General features: G+C 46.4%; 1 protein-coding gene across 2 annotated transcripts in view; it reads left to right on the top strand.

Annotated features, from left to right (window-relative positions):
• Window positions 1-18,986, top strand: part of CCDC178 (coiled-coil domain containing 178) — a 754,227-nt gene that overhangs the window by 346,663 nt on the left and 388,578 nt on the right. For both annotated transcript variants that reach the window (XM_063923667.1, XM_063923668.1), the window contains 2 exons: window positions 12,083-12,145; window positions 12,336-12,497. In XM_063923667.1, the coding sequence (XP_063779737.1) occupies window positions 12,083-12,145; window positions 12,336-12,497 (225 nt within the window). The remainder of the gene's footprint in view (window positions 1-12,082; window positions 12,146-12,335; window positions 12,498-18,986) is intronic.

The following is an 18,986-nucleotide window of genomic DNA, read 5'->3' as shown; positions in this document are numbered from 1 at the left end:
GACCGCAAAAGACGTGCAGTTCCTAGCCTGAAACCTGGTGACAAGGTTTGGCTTTCCACCCGAAACCTTCGTCTTAGAGTCCCCTCGATGAAATTTGCACCACGTTTCATCGGTCCCTTTCCCATCAAAAGAGTCATCAGTCCTGTGGCCTACAAGCTCAAGTTACCACCTTCTCTACGAATACCTAATGCCTTTCATGTCTCTCTCCTCAGACCGTTAGTCCTGAATCGCTTCCAAAGAGCTCTTCCAGTCGGCCCCAAAGTACGAACTCAGCGGGGAGTGGAGTTCGAGATAGAGAAGATTCTGGATTCCTGTTGCCGGTACGGTCGTCTACAATACCTTATCGACTGGTCCGGTTATGGTCCTGAGGAGAGAAGTTGGGTGAATTCGTCAGATGTCCATGCTCCAAGGTCGGTCCGTGTCTTCCACAGAACTCATCCTTCCAAGCCACGTGGGTGTTCAGTGCCCACCCATAAAATAGGGGGTACTGTGAGGAATCGACTCACCACAGCCATGTCTGTCCGTTGGTGCGGACTCCGTCCGGGGTCCCTACGTTCTGCTGTCGTCCGCTCCTCTGCCGCCAGACGTCATCCTGGGCCTAGGAACGCTCCTGTAACAGCGGGCGTGTGAGCACGCCGCGTTCCCGCCGGGCCGCGGCATGGGCGCCGCCATGACAGTCTCCATCGGTCAGAGTACGGTGGCCAATCCGGAGCTTGGCCGCACCTCCTTTTCCCACTCCAACCAATGTCTGCACACCAGGGGGTATATCTGGAGCTGCAGGGTGAGCCTGTGGTTGTCCTGAACTTTGTGTCACTCCTGCGACCCATGTGCCTGGATTCCTCCGTGTTCCTGGTTACCTTCCTGGATCCTCCGTGTTCCTGGATACCTACCTGTTCCTCCGTGTTCCTGGTTACCTTCCTACATCTCCGTGGAACTACAAGCATCAGCAACCCCTGCATCTGTATTTGGCTCCACACCTAACTACAACCGCAGTGTGCTTCAGCCTCTGCAGTAGAGACTCTCTCCAGGTGCATTCCATCACCTCACCTGTGAACGAACTGCTCTGTGAACTTCCACCTGAGTCTCCTGCATCTGCTAGCAGGTTTGCTACACATTTAATACCATCTCTGCTGGCTCCACGTTTTAAACCATTCTGGTTCTCACACCAGTGAACTTATCCATCATTACCATTTCCTCCATAGACTCTCAGCTTCCAAGCTGCACCATTCCCATTGCATACTTTTATTTGTTTATTCCTGCACGTTATTCTGCTGCCTTATTGTGTGAACTTTTCTGTTAAATAAACACCATTGCGCTGATGCGCAGAAACCCAATCCAGCCTCCTCACTTCTTCCATCCTACCTCCACTGACCCACTAGCGCCCCCTCCGGGGACACAAGCAAAACCGAACCTGACATTTCCACAGCAACAGCTGGGAAGTCAGCATTTTTGCCCCATGTCCCCTCACAGCCTAAGAAAGCGCCGTATTATCAGGTACAGTCCTTTCGACCCCAGAAAAACAGGCGGGGAAAAGGCGGGTCCTTTCTGTCTAGAGGCAGAGGAAGGGGAAAAAAGCTGTACCACGCAGCAGGTTCCCAGGAACAAAAGTCCTCCCCCGCTTCTTCCAAATCCGCCGCATGACGGTGGGGCTCCACAGGCGGAGCCAGGTACGGTGGGGGGCCGCCTCAAAAATTTCAGCGATCAGTGGGTTCGCTCACGGGTGGATCCCTGGATCCTTCAAGTAGTATCTCAGGGGTACAAGCTGGAATTCGAGGCGCCTCCCCCCGCCGTTTCCTCAAATCGGCCTTACCGACAACTCCCTCGGGCAGGAAGGCTGTACTAGAGGCAATTCACAAGCTGTATTCCCAGCAGGTGATAGTCAAAGTACCCCTACTTCAACAAGGACGGGGTTACTATTCCACACTGTTTGTGGTACCGAAACCGGACGGTTCGGTGAGACCCATTTTAAATTTGAAATCCTTGAACACATACATAAAAAGATTCAAGTTCAAGATGGAATCGCTCAGGGCGGTTATTGCAAGCCTGGACGAGGGGGATTACATGGTATCCCTGGACATCAAGGATGCTTACCTGCATGTCCCAATTTACCTTCCTCACCAGGAGTACCTCAGATTTGTGGTACAGGATTGCCATTACCAATTCCAGACACTACCGTTTGGACTGTCCACGGCACCGAGGGTGTTTACCAAGGTAATGGCAGAAATGATGATACTCCTTCGAAAAAAGGGAGTTTTAATTATCCCGTACTTGGACGATCTCCTAATAAAGGCGAGGTCCAGGGAGCAGTTACTGGTCGGAGTAGCACTATCTCGGGAAGTGCTACAACAGCATGGCTGGATACTAAACATTCCAAAGTCACAACTGGTTCCTTCCACACGCTTACTGTTCCTGGGGATGATTCTGGACACAGAACAGAAAAAAGTGTTTCTCCCGCAGGAGAAAGCCAAGGAGCTGTCATCTCTAGTCAGAGACCTCCTAAAACCAAAACGGGTATCGGTGCATCACTGCACACGAGTCCTGGAAAAAATGGTGGCTTCGTACGAAGCAATTCCATTCGGCAGGTTCCATGCAAGGACCTTCCAGTGGGACCTCTTGGACAAGTGGTCGGGATCGCATCTTCAGATGCATCAACTGATAACCCTGTCTCCAAGGACCAGGGTGTCTCTACTGTGGTGGCTGCAGAGTGCTCATCTTCTAGAGGGCCGCAGATTCGGCATACAGGACTGGGTCCTGGTGACCACGGATGCCAGCCTTCGGGGCTGGGGCGCAGTCACACAGGGAAGAAATTTCCAGGGACTTTGGTCAAGTCAGGAGTCGTCCCTACACATAAACATTCTGGAACTGAGGGCCATTTACAATGCCCTAAGTCAGGCAAGGCCCCTGCTTCAAAACCAGCCGGTTCTGATCCAATCAGACAACATCACGGCAGTCGCCCATGTAAACCGACAGGGCAGCACAAGAAGCAGGGTGGCGATGGCAGAAGCCACAAGGATTCTCCGATGGGCGGAAAATCACGTACTAGCACTGTCAGCAGTGTTCATTCCGGGAGTGGACAACTGGGAAGCAGACTTCCTCAGCAGACACGACCTACACCCGGGAGAGTGGGGACTTCATCCAGAAGTCTTCCTCCTGTTGGTAAACCATTGGGAAAGGCCACAGGTGGACATGATGGCGTCCCGCCTCAACAAAAAGCTAAAGAGATATTGCGCCAGGTCAAGGGACCCTCAGGCGATAGCTGTGGACGCTCTAGTGACACCGTGGGTGTACCAGTCGGTTTATGTGTTCCCTCCTCTGCCTCTCATACCAAAGGTACTGAGAATAATAAGAAGGCGAGGAGTAAGAACGATACTCGTGGTTCCGGATTGGCCAAGAAGAGCTTGGTACCCGGAACTTCAAGAAATGTTATCAGAGGACCCATGGCCTCTACCGCTCAGACAGGATCTGCTACAGCAGGGGCCCTGTCTGTTCCAAGACTTACCGCGGCTGCGTTTGACGGCATGGCGGTTGAATTCCGGATCCTAAAGGAAAAGGGCATTCCGGAGGAAGTCATTCCTACGCTGATAAAAGCCAGGAAAGAAGTAACCGCAAACCATTATCACCGCATTTGGCGAAAATATGTTGCGTGGTGTGAGGCCAGGAAGGCCCCTACAGAGGAATTTCAGCTGGGTCGTTTTCTGCACTTCCTACAGTCAGGAGTGACTATAGGCCTAAAATTGGGTTCCATTAAGGTCCAGATTTCGGCTCTGTCGATTTTCTTCCAGAAAGAACTGGCTTCACTGCCTGAAGTTCAGACTTTTGTAAAGGGAGTGCTTCATATTCAGCCCCCTTTTGTGCCTCCTGTGGCACCTTGGGATCTCAATGTGGTGTTGAGTTTCCTAAAATCACATTGGTTTGAACCACTTAAAACCGTGGATCTGAAATATCTCACGTGGAAAGTGGTCATGTTATTGGCCTTGGCTTCGGCCAGGCGTGTGTCAGAATTGGCGGCTTTGTCATGTAAAAGCCCTTATCTGATTTTCCATATGGATAGGGCAGAATTGAGGACTCGTCCCCAGTTTCTCTCTAAGTGTCATGATCCGGGTATCTGGACGCCATTTCTTACCTATCAGATGCCTTCTAAGGCTGGCTCAGCGCTCCAGGACCGGATCCCATCTGTCATCCTGATGTGCACATTCCCGCATCCTCTCCTGTCTCTCTGGACGCAGTCAAAGTAACGCCTTATACATCTGGCATGGCGTCTCCCGCGGCCTCCGCCGCCGTCCCTGAGCTTCTGCATTCAGAGTGGCGATTACGTCAGCCGCGGCCTCCTCTGTGTCCGCGTGGTCGGATGTGCATCTGTCAGCCTGACGTCTCCTGTCTCCGGTGGCCGGCGCCGCCATTACTGTTTTCCAGACCACATGGATTACAATCCAAACTTCCCTCCAAGTGTCTGCATGGGCGCAGCCATCTTGGATTCTGTCAGCTGATCTTTCCTACCAATCCGTTGTCAGTATTATTAATTTGCATAATTGCCTAGCCAATGCCTTCCTTGCTGCAGGTATAAATAGGTTGTGCCTGAGCAAGGAAGGCATCAGTGCTTTGGTTGTCAAACCTAGTTCCAGTTTGTCTCTTTACTGTGATTGTCTTCCAGGTTCCAGCTCCTGTCTCCAGACTTCTGCTATAGAGACCAGCACCAGCATTCCATCTGCGGTGTAGCCTGACTCTCCGATCCATTCTGGACTCACCTGTTTCCAGCTACAACATCACCTGCTTCCAGCTCAGCTTCCAGCAGTGTACAGCTTCTCTTAAAGGGCCGGTGTCCTTTCTGCAGTTTACCACTCTCCACCGGTATTATTATTTCTCCGCTCTCAAATTCTACATTTCATCTATATTGCATCGCTCTCAAGCTTTATTTATTATTTAACTGGTTCCAGCCAGTATCCACTCCGTGCCAACACCTGTCTGGTTCTAACCAGTACCCACAGCAGCATTTTATCTACAGCAGTCCAGCTTTCCCTGGAACACCAGCAGGTACGACCCTGGGCTTTCCTCATTGCTACAGTTGAGCCTGGTAAGGACTTTCCAACTTGCAGATAATAAGAACTGTCTCATACCACCAGAGCTCTGTGGCCCCTGCCACCCTGTAGTACCCAGGAACTGTATTATTATTTCTCTGCTGATTTTTATGTTACTTTTTACTGCTACTGTGATGCATGGAGTTTGTCATAAATAAATATCATTGACTTATACTCAAGTTGTCGTGGTCACGCCTTCGGGCGGTTTCTCTTCATGTTACTTACATGTCCAGGGGTCTGATACAACCTCCCAGGTTCCGGTACATCTCAGCCCCTACAACTGAGGCTGCCTTCCGTCAGCTCAGGCCCTCAGTTGTGACAGTAAGCACTGACCTAATGAATCCAGCCGGAGACCAGGATCAAGCGGCCAGGCCGATGCAAGAACTGGCAGCCCGACTAGAACATCAGGAGGCTGCACAGGGCCACATCATCCGCTGTCTCCAGGATCTCTCTATTCGGCTGGATGGGATTCAGACAACTCTCCGTGGATCAGGCGCATCTGGGGCGTCAACCACAGTGACTCCAACTATAACCCCACCCACCTTACCCGTTTCTGCTTCACGTCTTCATCTTCCAACGCCAGCAAAATTTGACGGATCTCCAAGATTCTGCAGGGGATTTCTCAACCAGTGTGAGATTCAGTTTGAGCTACAACCTGGCAATTTTCCCAGTGACCGTACAAAAATTGCCTACATCATCTCACTTCTCAGTGGCTCAGCCCTTGACTGGGCATCACCGTTATGGGAGAGGTCCGACACCCTGCTATCTTCTTACACTGCATTCGTGTCAACATTCAGGCGCATCTTCGACGAGCCAGGCCGGGTAACTTCAGCTTCGTCTGAGATTCTCCGTTTACGCCAGGGATCACATACTGTAGGACAATATCTTATACAGTTCCAGATCCTGGCATCTGAACTGGCATGGAACGACGAGGCCCTGTATGCTGCATTCTGGCATGGTTTATCCGAGCGTATTAAAGATGAGTTAGCTACCAGAGACTTACCCTCCAAGTTAGATGAGCTAATCTCACTTTGTACAAAAGTTGACTTACGTTTCAGAGAGAGAGCAACTGAGCGTGGAAGATCATCTGCTCCAAAATCTTCTGCCCCTCCTCCTCGCCAACTGTCACCAACTAAAGATGAACCCATGCAAATTGGCCGTTCCCGTTTAACTCCTGCTGAGCGCCGAAGACGTCTCTCTGAGTCTCTCTGTCTGTATTGTGCAGCTCCGTCTCACACTATTAATGCCTGTCCCAAACGTCCGGGAAAACTCCAAATCCTAGCTCGCCAAGGAGAGGGCCGGCTAGGAGTAATGATCTCCTCTCCATCTCCTCAAGATTGTAATCTCCCAGTCTCGCTTCAAGTTGCTCAACGTTATCAGAACGTCATTGCCCTCCTGGATTCCAGAGCAGCTGGGAACTTTATTACCGAAGCCTATGTTAAACGGTGGTCCCTACCCACCGAGAGACTTCCTTCCTCCTTTTCCTTAACTGCCGTGGATGGCAGTAAAATTTTTGATACAGTTATTGCTCTAAGGACTCTACCAGTTCGTCTGAGAGTGGGAGTTCTTCATTCCGAACTTATTTCACTTTTAGTGATTCCAAGAGCCACACATCCTGTGGTCCTGGGCCTTCCATGGCTCCGTCTTCACAATCCTACAATTGATTGTACGACTACGCAAATTCTGGCATGGGGGCCCTCCTGTGCTGAGACATGTTTGTTTAAAGTGTTGCCTGTCTGTTCTTCCTCCCCCAGGTCGTCTGATGTTCCACCTCCTCCATATCAAGATTTCACGGATGTGTTCAGTAAAGCTTCTGCTGATATCCTTCCTCCTCATAGAGTATGGGACTGCCCGATTGATCTCGTTCCAGGGAAGGTTCCACCTCGAGGCCGAACTTATCCGTTGTCTCTGCCTGAGACGCATTCTATGGAGGAATACATTAAAGAGAACCTAGCAAAGGGGTTCATTCGACCTTCTTCTTCTCCAGCCGGCGCAGGCTTCTTTTTTGTAAAAAAGAAAGATGGTGGTCTGCGGCCGTGCATCGACTACAGAGGTTTGAACGACATTACCATCAAGAACCGCTATCCTTTACCCCTGATTACTGAGCTCTTTGACAGAGTTAGCGGAGCTACCATCTTTACAAAGCTGGACCTGAGAGGTGCATACAATCTCATCCGGATCCGTGAGGGTGACGAGTGGAAGACCGCATTTAACACCCGTGACGGACATTATGAGTACCTCGTCATGCCCTTCGGATTGAGCAATGCTCCAGCTGTCTTCCAGCATTTCGTCAATGAGATTTTCAGAGACATTCTATACCGTCATGTCGTGGTCTATCTAGATGATATCCTCATTTTTGCCAACAATTTAGAGGAACATCGTTTTTGGGTAAAGGAGGTTCTGTCCCGTCTCCGTGTCAATCATCTCTATTGCAAATTAGAGAAATGCGTCTTTGAAGTCAAGTCCATTCCGTTTCTAGGGTACATTGTGTCCGGTTCCGGACTAGAGATGGATCCTGAGAAACTACAAGCAATCCAGAATTGGCCAGTACCCTTAACCCTCAAAGGGGTCCAGAGGTTCTTAGGGTTCGCCAATTATTACCGAAAGTTTATACAAGACTTTTCCACCATTGTGGCGCCTATTACTGCTTTCACCAAGAAGGGTGCTAACCCGTCCAAGTGGTCTGAAGAAGCTATGCAAGCTTTTCATCTTTTAAAACAGAGGTTCATCTCTGCGCCTGTCCTGAAACAGCCTGACATCGACTCTCCTTTCATCTTAGAGGTGGATGCCTCCTCCGTTGGAGTAGGAGCGGTGTTATCTCAGAGGGCTAAAGATGGCCATTTACATCCTTGCAGTTTCTTCTCACGGAAGTTCTCCCCAGCGGAGCGCAACTATGCCATTGGCGACCAGGAGTTGCTAGCCATCAAGCTCGCTCTAGAGGAGTGGAGATATCTGTTGGAGGGAGCTTCTCATTCAATCACCATCCTTACAGACCACAAGAACCTTCTATATCTGAAAGGCGCACAATGTCTCAACCCTCGTCAGGCCAGATGGGCACTTTTCTTTTCCAGGTTCGACTTTAAACTCCAGTTCTGTCCGGGCTCTCAGAATCGCAAGGCCGATGCCCTTTCCCGCTCATGGGAGCAAGAAAATGAGTCAGAGTCTTCAGACAAGCATCCTATTATAAATCCGTTGGCATTCTCCACGGTAGGGATGGACTCTACGCCCCCATCAGGGAAAAGTTTTGTGAAGCCGACACTAAGGAAGAAGCTCATGCATTGGGCCCATGCTTCCCGCTTTGCCGGACATACAGGTATCCAAAAAACCCTGGAGTTTATCTCTAGGTCCTATTGGTGGCCAACTCTGAAAAAGGACGTTTTGGAGTTTATTGCATCTTGCCCAAAGTGTGCTCAACATAAAGTATCCCGCCAGTCGCCTGCGGGGCAACTGGTTCCACTATCTGTTCCCCGTCGACCATGGACCCATTTGTCGATGGATTTTATTACAGATTTGCCCATGTGCAACAAGTTTAATACCATCTGGGTGGTAGTTGACCGGTTCACCAAGATGGCACACTTCATTCCTCTCACCGGTCTTCCGTCAGCTTCCAAGTTGGCTCAAATATTCATACAAGAGATCTTCCGACTCCACGGTCTTCCTGAAGAAATCATCTCAGATCGAGGAGTTCAATTCACAGCCAAATTCTGGCGAAGTTTATGTCAAGTCCTCCAAGTCAAGCTAAAGTTTTCCACGGCTTACCATCCTCAGACCAATGGTCAAACTGAGAGGGTGAATCAGGACTTGGAGGCCTTCCTCCGCATCTATGTGTCCTCCTCTCAAGATGACTGGGTTCAATTACTTCCCTGGGCCGAGTTCTGTCATAACAACCAGTATCATTCTTCATCTTCTTCAACACCATTCTTCACCAACTTTGGATTCCACCCTAAAGTCCCTGAGTTCCAACCGCTTCCAGCAACTTCTGTTCCCGCAGTGGATATCACCTTGCATCAGTTTGCCAATATCTGGAAGAGTGTACGATCAGCTCTGCTCAAGGCATCGTTCAGGTACAAGAAGTTTGCGGATAAGAAGCGTCGAGCAGTTCCTGCTCTCAAGGTGGGTGATCGGGTATGGTTATCCACGAAGAATTTGAGGTTAAGAGTTCCCAGTATGAAGTTTGCACCTCGCTACATCGGTCCTTTTAAAATTGATCAAGTCATCAATCCTGTTGCTTACAGACTCCAGTTGCCTCCCTTCTTAAAAATACCCAGGACATTCCATGTTTCCCTGTTGAAACCGCTAATCTTGAATCGGTTTCATTCCTCACTTCCTCCAACTCCGAAAGTCCAAACTCAACGAGGCGTTGAGTATGAAGTAGCCAAGATCCTGGACTCACGTCACCGTTACGGTCAACTTCAGTATCTTATTGACTGGAAGGGTTATGGCCCTGAGGAACGTTCTTGGACCAATGCTTCTGATGTCCATGCTCCTGCCTTGGTCCGGAGATTCCATTCCAAGTTTCCTCAAAAGCCAAAGAAGTGTCCTGGGGCCACTCCTAAAGGGGGGGGTGCTGTCACGATCCGGGTATCTGGACGCCATTTCTTACCTATCAGATGCCTTCTAAGGCTGGCTCAGCGCTCCAGGACCGGATCCCATCTGTCATCCTGATGTGCACATTCCCGCATCCTCTCCTGTCTCTCTGGATGCAGTCACAGTAACGCCTTATACATCTGGCATGGCGTCTCCCGCGGCCTCCGCCGCCGTCCCTGAGCTTCTGCATTCAGAGTGGCGATTACGTCAGCCGCGGCCTCCGCTGTGTCCGCGTGGTCGGATGTGCATCTGTCAGCCTGACGTCTCCGGTGGCCGGCGCCGCCATTACTGTTTTCCAGACCACATGGATTACAATCCAAACTTCCCTCCAAGTGTCTGCATGGGCGCAGCCATCTTGGATTCTGTCAGCTGATCTTTCCTACCAATCCGTTGTCAGTATTATTAATTTGCATAATTGCCTAGCCAATGCCTTCCTTGCTGCAGGTATAAATAGGTTGTGCCTGAGCAAGGAAGGCGTCAGTGCTTTGGTTGTCAAACCTAGTTCCAGTTTGTCTCTTTACTGTGATTGTCTTCCAGGTTCCAGCTCCTGTCTCCAGACTTCTGCTATAGAGACCAGCACCAGCATTCCATCTGCGGTGTAGCCTGACTCTCCGATCCATTCTGGACTCACCTGTTTCCAGCTACAACATCACCTGCTTCCAGCTCAGCTTCCAGCAGTGTACAGCTTCTCTTAAAGGGCCGGTGTCCTTTCTGCAGTTTACCACTCTCCACCGGTATTATTATTTCTCCGCTCTCAAATTCTACATTTCATCTATATTGCATCGCTCTCAAGCTTTATTTATTATTTAACTGGTTCCAGCCAGTATCCACTCCGTGCCAACACCTGTCTGGTTCTAACCAGTACCCACAGCAGCATTTTATCTACAGCAGTCCAGCTTTCCCTGGAACACCAGCTGGTACGACCCTGGGCTTTCCTCATTGCTACAGTTGAGCCTGGTAAGGACTTTCCAACTTGCAGATAATAAGAACTGTCTCATACCACCAGAGCTCTGTGGCCCCTGCCACCCTGTAGTACCCAGGAACTGTATTATTATTTCTCTGCTGATTTTTATGTTACTTTTTACTGCTACTGTGATGCATGGAGTTTGTCATAAATAAATATCATTGACTTTTACTCAAGTTGTCGTGGTCACGCCTTCGGGCGGTTTCTCTTCATGTTACTTACATGTCCAGGGGTCTGATACAACCTCCCAGGTTCCGGTACATCTCAGCCCCTACAACTGAGGCTGCCTTCCGTCAGCTCAGGCCCTCAGTTGTGACACTAAGGTGGTATCAGCTTTTCACTTGAACCAACCTATTGTGGTGCCTGCGGCTACTAGGGACTTGGAGGATTCCAAGTTACTGGACGTAGTCAGGGCCTTGAAAATTTATGTTTCCAGGACGGCTGGAGTCAGGAAAACTGACTCGCTTTTTATCCTGTATGCACCCAACAAAATAGGTGCTCCTGCTTCTAAGCAGACTATTGCTCGCTGGATTTGTAGCACAATTCAGCTGGCGCATTCTGCGGCTGGATTGCCGCATCCTAAATCAGTGAAAGCCCATTCCACGAGGAAGGTGGGCTCATCTTGGGCGGCTGCCCGAGGGGTCTCGGCTTTACAACTTTGCCGAGCTGCAACTTGGTCAGGGGCAAACACGTTTGCTAAATTCTACAAATTTGATACCCTGGCTGAGGAGGACCTTGAGTTCTCTCATTCGGTGCTGCAGAGTCATCCGCACTCTCCCGCCCGTTTGGGAGCTTTGGTATAATCCCCATGGTCCTTACGGAGTCCCCAGCATCCACTAGGACGTCAGAGAAAATAAGAATTTACTCACCGGTAATTCTATTTCTCATAGTCCGTAGTGGATGCTGGGCGCCCATCCCAAGTGCGGATTGTCTGCAATACTTGTATATAGTTATTGCCTAACTAAAGGGTTATTGTTGAGCCATCTGTTGAGAGGCTCAGTTATATTTCATACTGTTAACTGGGTTTAATATCACGAGTTATACGGTGTGATTGGTGTGGCTGGTATGAGTCTTACCCGGGATTCAAAATCCTTCCTTATTGTGTCAGCTCTTCCGGGCACAGTGTCCTAACTGAGGTCTGGAGGAGGGGCATAGAGGGAGGAGCCAGTGCACACCAGGTAGTACCAAATCTTTCTTATAGTGTGCCCAGTCTCCTGCGGAGCCCGTCTATTCCCCATGGTCCTTACGGAGTCCCCAGCATCCACTACGGACTACGAGAAATAGAATTACCGGTGAGTAAATTCTTATTTTTTGCACTTTTCTCAGTTTCATAGGCACATGTCTAGTGTTCCTAATGCTAAAACAAGCCCTGTACCTGTATATTTATGATGTTACGAACCATCTGGATTTGATATTATCCCCCTGTTTACTTTGTTTATATATTTTAATTTTGAAGGCTCTGGTCGATACCTTGAGAAAACGAATTATTGAAGAAGTGAAATCAGGTCAAGTTACGTTGGTAAGTCACGTTAGCCTGGGCGTAGCCAGTAAACAAAATAATTGAACACCAGCGTTATAGTACTTAAGGTTTAATTATATGTATTTATTCAACTTTTTTGAAATACTGTTTTATGATGATACAGTGGCTTTTATTGGCCATCGCGTTTCTCATCCTGTCTGCATTTTAATTTCATATTTGTTATAAACAGGCAAGGATAAATGCAATGATGGCAGAAAGGCAACAAAAACAGGAAGAAAACCGCAAAATAAAAGCGGAATTGGTGAAGAAGGTAGAAGAGGTGGAGCAGCCTCTGGCGCAGTTGGAAGCAGAACTGATTAAACTAACACATCTATACAATAAGAAATCAGAGGTATTTTTGTTGCTTTTACTTCACTTTTCATTTTGAACACACCTAATTAAAACTGTTACTTTTTATTGACAAAGTGGTATCTGTGTTATGTAATGATATTTTTAATACATTTCTCAATATGTGTGTAGGGATGCAAAAGGCATGCTAATAAAGAAACCACATGATATTGGGTTTCTCTGAAGGATTGGCGTATAGCTGAGGTAGTGCCATTATTTAAAAAGGGATCCAAAAATCTTCCGGGAAACTACAGACCAGTTAGTTTAACATCTATAGTGGGGAAAATATTGGAAGGAATTCTAAGGGACGTCATACAGGAGTATCTAAAGTCCGCTAGGATTATTAGCAAGAACCAGCATGGGTTTGTGAGGGACAGGTCATGTCAGACTAACTTAATTAGCTTCTACGAGGAAGTGAGCAATAATCTTGATCAAGGAAAAGCAGTGGATGTGGTCTTCCTAGATTTTGCAAAGGCCTTCGATACAGTTCCTCACAGGAGACTGATGATCAAATTAAAGGAGATTGGCCTAGGAAAAACTGTTTGCACATGGATAAGCAGCTGGTTGGATAGCAGGGTACAGCGAGTAGTGGTCAATGGGAAGTCCTCAACCTGGTCCCCAGTAGTCAGCGGAATACCACAAGGTCCGTACTCGGACCACTACTGTTCAACATAGGCCTGGAAAGCACAGTGTCAATCTTTGCAGATGATACTAAACTGTGTAAGGTAATTAGTTCAGAATTGGATGTGGAGTCCTTGCAGAATGATCTATCTAAACTTGAACTCTGGGCGTCTAAATGGAAAATGAGGTTCAATACAGACAAATGCAAGGTTATGCATTTTGGGACTAAAAACTAACTTGCATCCTACATATTAAATGGGGAACGCCTAGGGGAAACAGAGTTGGAAAAAGATTTGGGGGTATTCATTGATAATAGGCTTAATAACCGTACACAATGTCAAAACGCAGTAAAGAAGGCAAGTAAGGTGCTAGCGTGCATAAAAAGGGGAATTGAGACAAGGGACTCGGATGTAATCATGCCGCTGTATAAGGCATTGGTACGTCCGTACCTGGAATATTTTGTTCAGTTTTGGGCACCATTATATAAAAAAGACATCCGTGAACTCGAAAGTGTTAAAATGCGAGCTACTAAATTGATTAAAGGCCTAGAAGGACTGGACTATAAGGAAAGATTTACTAGGCTGAATATGTATACACTAGAAAAGAGGCTCCTAAGAGGAGATATTATTAATATCTTCAAATATGTAAAGGGACATCACAAAGGGTTATCAGAGGAATTATTTATTAAAAGAACACAGTTTAGGACACGTGGGCACTTGCTGCGACTGGAGGAGAGAAAGTTCCGAACGCAACGGAGGAAAGGGTTCTTCACTGTTAGGGCAATCAGGATGAGGAATTCCCTGCCAGGGAAAGTGGTAATGGCGGACTCAGGTAATTGGATTTAAAAAAGGAATGGATACATCTCTGAATGAAAAAGCTATCCAAGGTTATAATACTTAAAATATCAACGTGGTTAATCCGGGGGTAACATGAGTTATAGTAGCTAACTAGTCATAAAACATTATTTAGCAAGTATATAGAATCATCACAACTTAAAACAGGTTGAACACGATGGGCAATTTGACTCTATTCAACCTCAAATACTATGTTACTATGGTTCCTATTACCATGCAAAGTTTTCAGGTACCTTTGTGGGGAGAATAACTGACTCTGTGCCATTTCTAAACTGGGAGTTGCCTCTGTTAATGCGTTGTTATTTAAAAATATTTAAGGGAGCAATTTGCAAAGTCAGCCAATGGGCAGGTAAGTGTCATAGGGCGCCATATAAATAAAGGATAATAATAATAAAGGTTCAGGAATTGATTTCTTTAAATGGTAGTATAGGAGTCCATGTGAAGGCTCAAGGTGTAGTAAGAAACGTTCTTAAAAAAAATTGGATCTGGTGCGAAATGTCAACATTCAAAATTCCGACATTTAGCATGTCAACACCAGAATGATGACTTGGTCTAAATGTCGATTTGGATGTTATGATGACATATGACATGTCGGCATGTTGACATAGCGCTTTTAGCTTTTTACATACCTATCCCTAAGTGCAGCCTACCGCCAACACAAACCTGGACTGTCAGGTCAGGACAGCTTTTTCCTATCTAATAAACAGGAAAAAACAGACACCCAACCAACTTTTCAAACATTTGAATTCCCCCACTATCTCTATGAGTATCAACATTTTCACCTGTTGACATTTTGTCCATATCGATATTCTGAATTTTCATGCAATGACTGCATACAAAAAAAATTACCTAGCTAGCAATATTTTTGACATTTGTTATGTCTTGGCTCCGCCTATATATATATATACTCTTTGTTATTGCAGGTATGCTCCTTTAACCACTTAACTGGCATGGTCAGATTTCATGCGTCCGTTTTTGATGAGGAGATCCATTTTGCAGATGTGCATAATATAGTGTTTAAATATTTAGAAAAATACTTTTAAAACTTTATTAAATAGAATAAATTTTAAAACACAATGTTATTAACAGTTTTGAAGGGATAAATCATCAGTTAAGTGGTTAAATACGGTATGTTGTAGGCCTGTCTCACAATCACGCTATTCCATTTAATTTGCTAACTAGTTGTTTTCGTGCACCAAATCCATGCTATGCATGACAGACCCCTGGCCTGTACAACCCCCCCCCCCCCCCCCCTCTTCACAAAGCAGAAACTACTGCATACCACGCACCTACTATAGCTTACAAATGTATAGACAAACATGTAAAAATGAGCAGTTACATTTTTTTTGCATCATAAAGGCAGAGAAAGGTCAGTCTACTCTGCCACATATTTATGTTAAAAACACAACTTATTTGGTTTACTGTGTCTTTTTAATAAATTTTTATGTTTATCTTCAAGTTCAACTCTTCACTATTACTGTAAATTCCCTAGTCAGTTTTTCCTGGCTGTATACTGACAGTCAGAGTGCTCCATGTAACAAGCTTTTATATTTATTCATTAATAGCAGTACACTTGTACAGTATATTTTATTGTTCTAATAAGATGTCTAATTCTTTTTTTAAACCCATTCAATACCATTACCAGTTATTGGAATGATACATTCCATCATGTCACTTCACTTACTAAAAAAAAAATCTGTTTTTTACTACACTAGTTGGAGATTTAATCTTTGTTCTCCAAACCTCTTCAGTTGTTTTTAACGTGGCTTTAACTAATCGGCGCCTAATGGACCAATTCAATTGTTGCTCCTATTGGGTGCAAATGCAGCAAGCACCTATATTAATGCTCGCAACGAGGAGTTTAGATGGGTCGACAGCCATGGACAAACGTTTTGAGAATGATACAAATATTAATTTTCACAGTCTTCTGCCTCAGTTTTTATGATGGCAGTTTGCTCCAGAATGTCATGAAGAGTGATCATATGAATTGTAATTAATTGCAAAGTCCCTCTTTGCCATGACAATGAACTTAATCACAAAAACAACATTTCAGCCCTGCCACAAAAAGACCAGCTGACATCATGTCAGTGATTCTCTCATTAACACAGGTGAGAGTGTTGACGAGGACAAGGCAGGAGATCACTCTGTCATGCTGATTGAGATAGAATAACAGACTTAAGCTTTAAATGGAGGGTGGTGCCTGATAGCTTTGTTCTTCCTCTGTTAACCATGGTTACCTGCAAGGAAACGTGCAGTCATCATTGTTTTGCACAAAAAGGGTCTCACAGGCAAGGATTTTGCTGCTAGTAAGATTGCACCTAAATCTGTCACGCTCGGCGTAAGTTGGGGTTCCGACAACCAAGTTTTGGCTGAAGGGACAGCTACCTGTGAGGAGAGTAAACGAGGTGGCAGAATGTAATTCCTCCTCATGGGGTGGAAGCCTAACTAAGTGTTAACGTTGGCCGGAGGGCATAAAGAAAAGGAGGACTTCGTAGGAAGTTAACTGTAGTTTTAATGAATAATCAGGCTGTACACGGATATTGGAGCAATTGAAGAAACTGGAAGAATTAGAGTCTATGGTTAAATGACTTGAAGAGTGAAGCTGAAGAACTCTGGTAAAGAAGAACTGAAGACTGTTTTATGATTAAAAGACGAGGCTGAAGAACTTGGACTTTGAAGAAATGAGGACTGTGGTTTGTAATTGAAAGACAAGGCTGAAGAACTTGAACTTTGAAGAAATGAGGACTGTGGTTTGTGATTGAAAGACGAGGCTGAAGAACTTGGACTTTGAAGAACTGAAGACTGCGTTTTATGATTGAAAGACGAGGCTGAAGAACTTGGACTTTGAAGAAATGAGGACTATGGTCTGGGATTGAAAGGCGAGGCTGAAGAACTTGGACTTTGAAGAAATGAGGACTGTGGTTTGTGATTGAAAGACGAGGCTGAAGAACTTGGACTTTGAAGAAATGAGGACTATGGTCTGTGATTGAAAGACGAGGCTGAAGAACTTGGACTTTGAAGAAATGCAGATGTCTGCGGGAACCGCCGTTAGCACCTGGAGCTCCTCTAAGACCTGGGACCCCGTGAGCGCTGCCACGAGTGGCAACGGACTTAGACAGCAGGACTGCAGCAGCGTTTAGGTAACCGATGGATGAGAGCAACCAGGACCAGGGAACCAGAAGTAACCTGGGAGCACAGAACTGAAGAACCTTTCACAAGGAGGTAACATGAAGCACTGGCACTCTCCCTCTGAGCCAGCCCCCTTTTGTAAGGGGAGAACACGCAGTATTGGCTGGACACAGATTGGGAACTTCATTGGTAATACTCTGGTCTCCAACATGGCTGCCCCCAGCACAGGAGACATACTTAGCTGTTAGCACACAGCTTTAGCCAGCTTCTGTCTCATACACACTATACTGTGTCACCACTAGAGGACCTTACAGCAGCACCTGGCTCTCCAGACCCCTGGCCCTTGGCAGCCACACATCCGTCCAGAAGGACCCCCCGCCAGCAGCTCCCTGCAGCCGCACCAACCAGCGGTATGGTAACACGCGAGAGCACCCGTCGGAGGTAAGGCACCGGAGCCTGACAAAATCAACCATTTGTCGGATCATCAAGAACTTCAAGGAGAGAGGTTCAATAGTTGTGAATCAGGCTTCAGGATGCCCAAGAACGTCCAGCAAGTGCCAAGACCGTCTCCTAAAGTTGATTCAGCTTCAGAATCGGGGCACCCCCGGTGCAGATCTTGCTCAGGAATGGCAGCAGGCAGGTGTGTGTGCATCTGCACGCACAGTGAGGTAAAGACTTTTAGAGGATGGCCTGGTTTCAAGAAAGGCAGCAAAGAAGCCACTTCTCTCCAGGAAAAACATCAGGGACAGACTGATATTCTGCAAAAGGTACAGGGATTGGACTGCTGAAAAAGTAATTTTCTCTGCTGAATCCCCTTTCAGATTGTTTGGGGCATCTGGAAAAATGCTTGTCCAGAGAAGGAAAGGTGAGCACTACATCAGTCCTGTGTCATGCCAACAAAAAAGCATCCTGAGACCATTCATATGTGGGGTTGCTTCTCAGCCAAGGGAGTGGGCTCACTCACAATTTTTCCTACAAACATAGCCATAAATAAAGAATGGTACCAAAACATCCTGCAAGAGCAACTTCTCCCAAGCATCCAAGAACAGTTCTGTGACTAACAATGCCTTTTCCAGCATGATGGAGCACCTTGTCATAAGACAAAAGTGATAACTAAGTGGCCCGGGGAACAAAACATAAAAATTTTGGGTCCATGGCCAGGAAACTCCCCAGATACTAATCCCATTGAGAACTTGTGTCCAATCCTCAAAAGGTGGTTGCACAAATAAAAACCCACAAATTCTGACAAACTCCAAGCATTGATTAGGCAAGAATGGGCGGCCATCAGTCAGTATGTGGCCCAGAAGTTGATTGACAGTATGCCAGGGCGAATTGCAGGGGTCTTGAAAAAAAAGTGTCAAAACTGCAAATATTGACTCTTTGCATAAACTTAATGTAATTGTCAATAAAAGCCTTTGACACTTATGAAATTGTTGTAATTTTACTTCAGTATACCATAGTAACATCTGGGAAAAACCAATACTTGTGTCATTCTCAAAACTTTTGGCCATGGCTGTAAATGCTTTATGCAGCTAACTCCGGTGCTTTTGGGCACGCCAGGCGATATAGTTAATGGGCGCCCAAAAACAACTGAATTGCTCTGTCTGGTGCCCGTTAATTTAGCTGCTTTTGAATTCCCCCATTTGTGTCCTCTGCTGAAACATGATATTGAGCAGGATAATAGAGAGCAGCGTTTTTTTTTGTTTTTTTTTATAGATAGTGATCATATGATTGTATCTTCAACTACTCTTATTTATTTGGTTTGCATTTCCTCCAGGTCTAGGGCATTCGTTTTCAATTGTTGACCAATAGTATAGTAGTCACGTGAGACCTTACCTGTGCTGTAGAAAGGAACAAAGCTACACATTTTCCACAAGTCCTAGTAAATT

The sequence above is a fragment of the Pseudophryne corroboree genome, chromosome 5 (genome assembly GCF_028390025.1).
Source record: "Pseudophryne corroboree isolate aPseCor3 chromosome 5, aPseCor3.hap2, whole genome shotgun sequence".
NCBI classification, from domain to species: domain Eukaryota; kingdom Metazoa; phylum Chordata; class Amphibia; order Anura; family Myobatrachidae; genus Pseudophryne; species Pseudophryne corroboree.
This window is presented reverse-complemented; position numbering and strand designations above follow the sequence as displayed.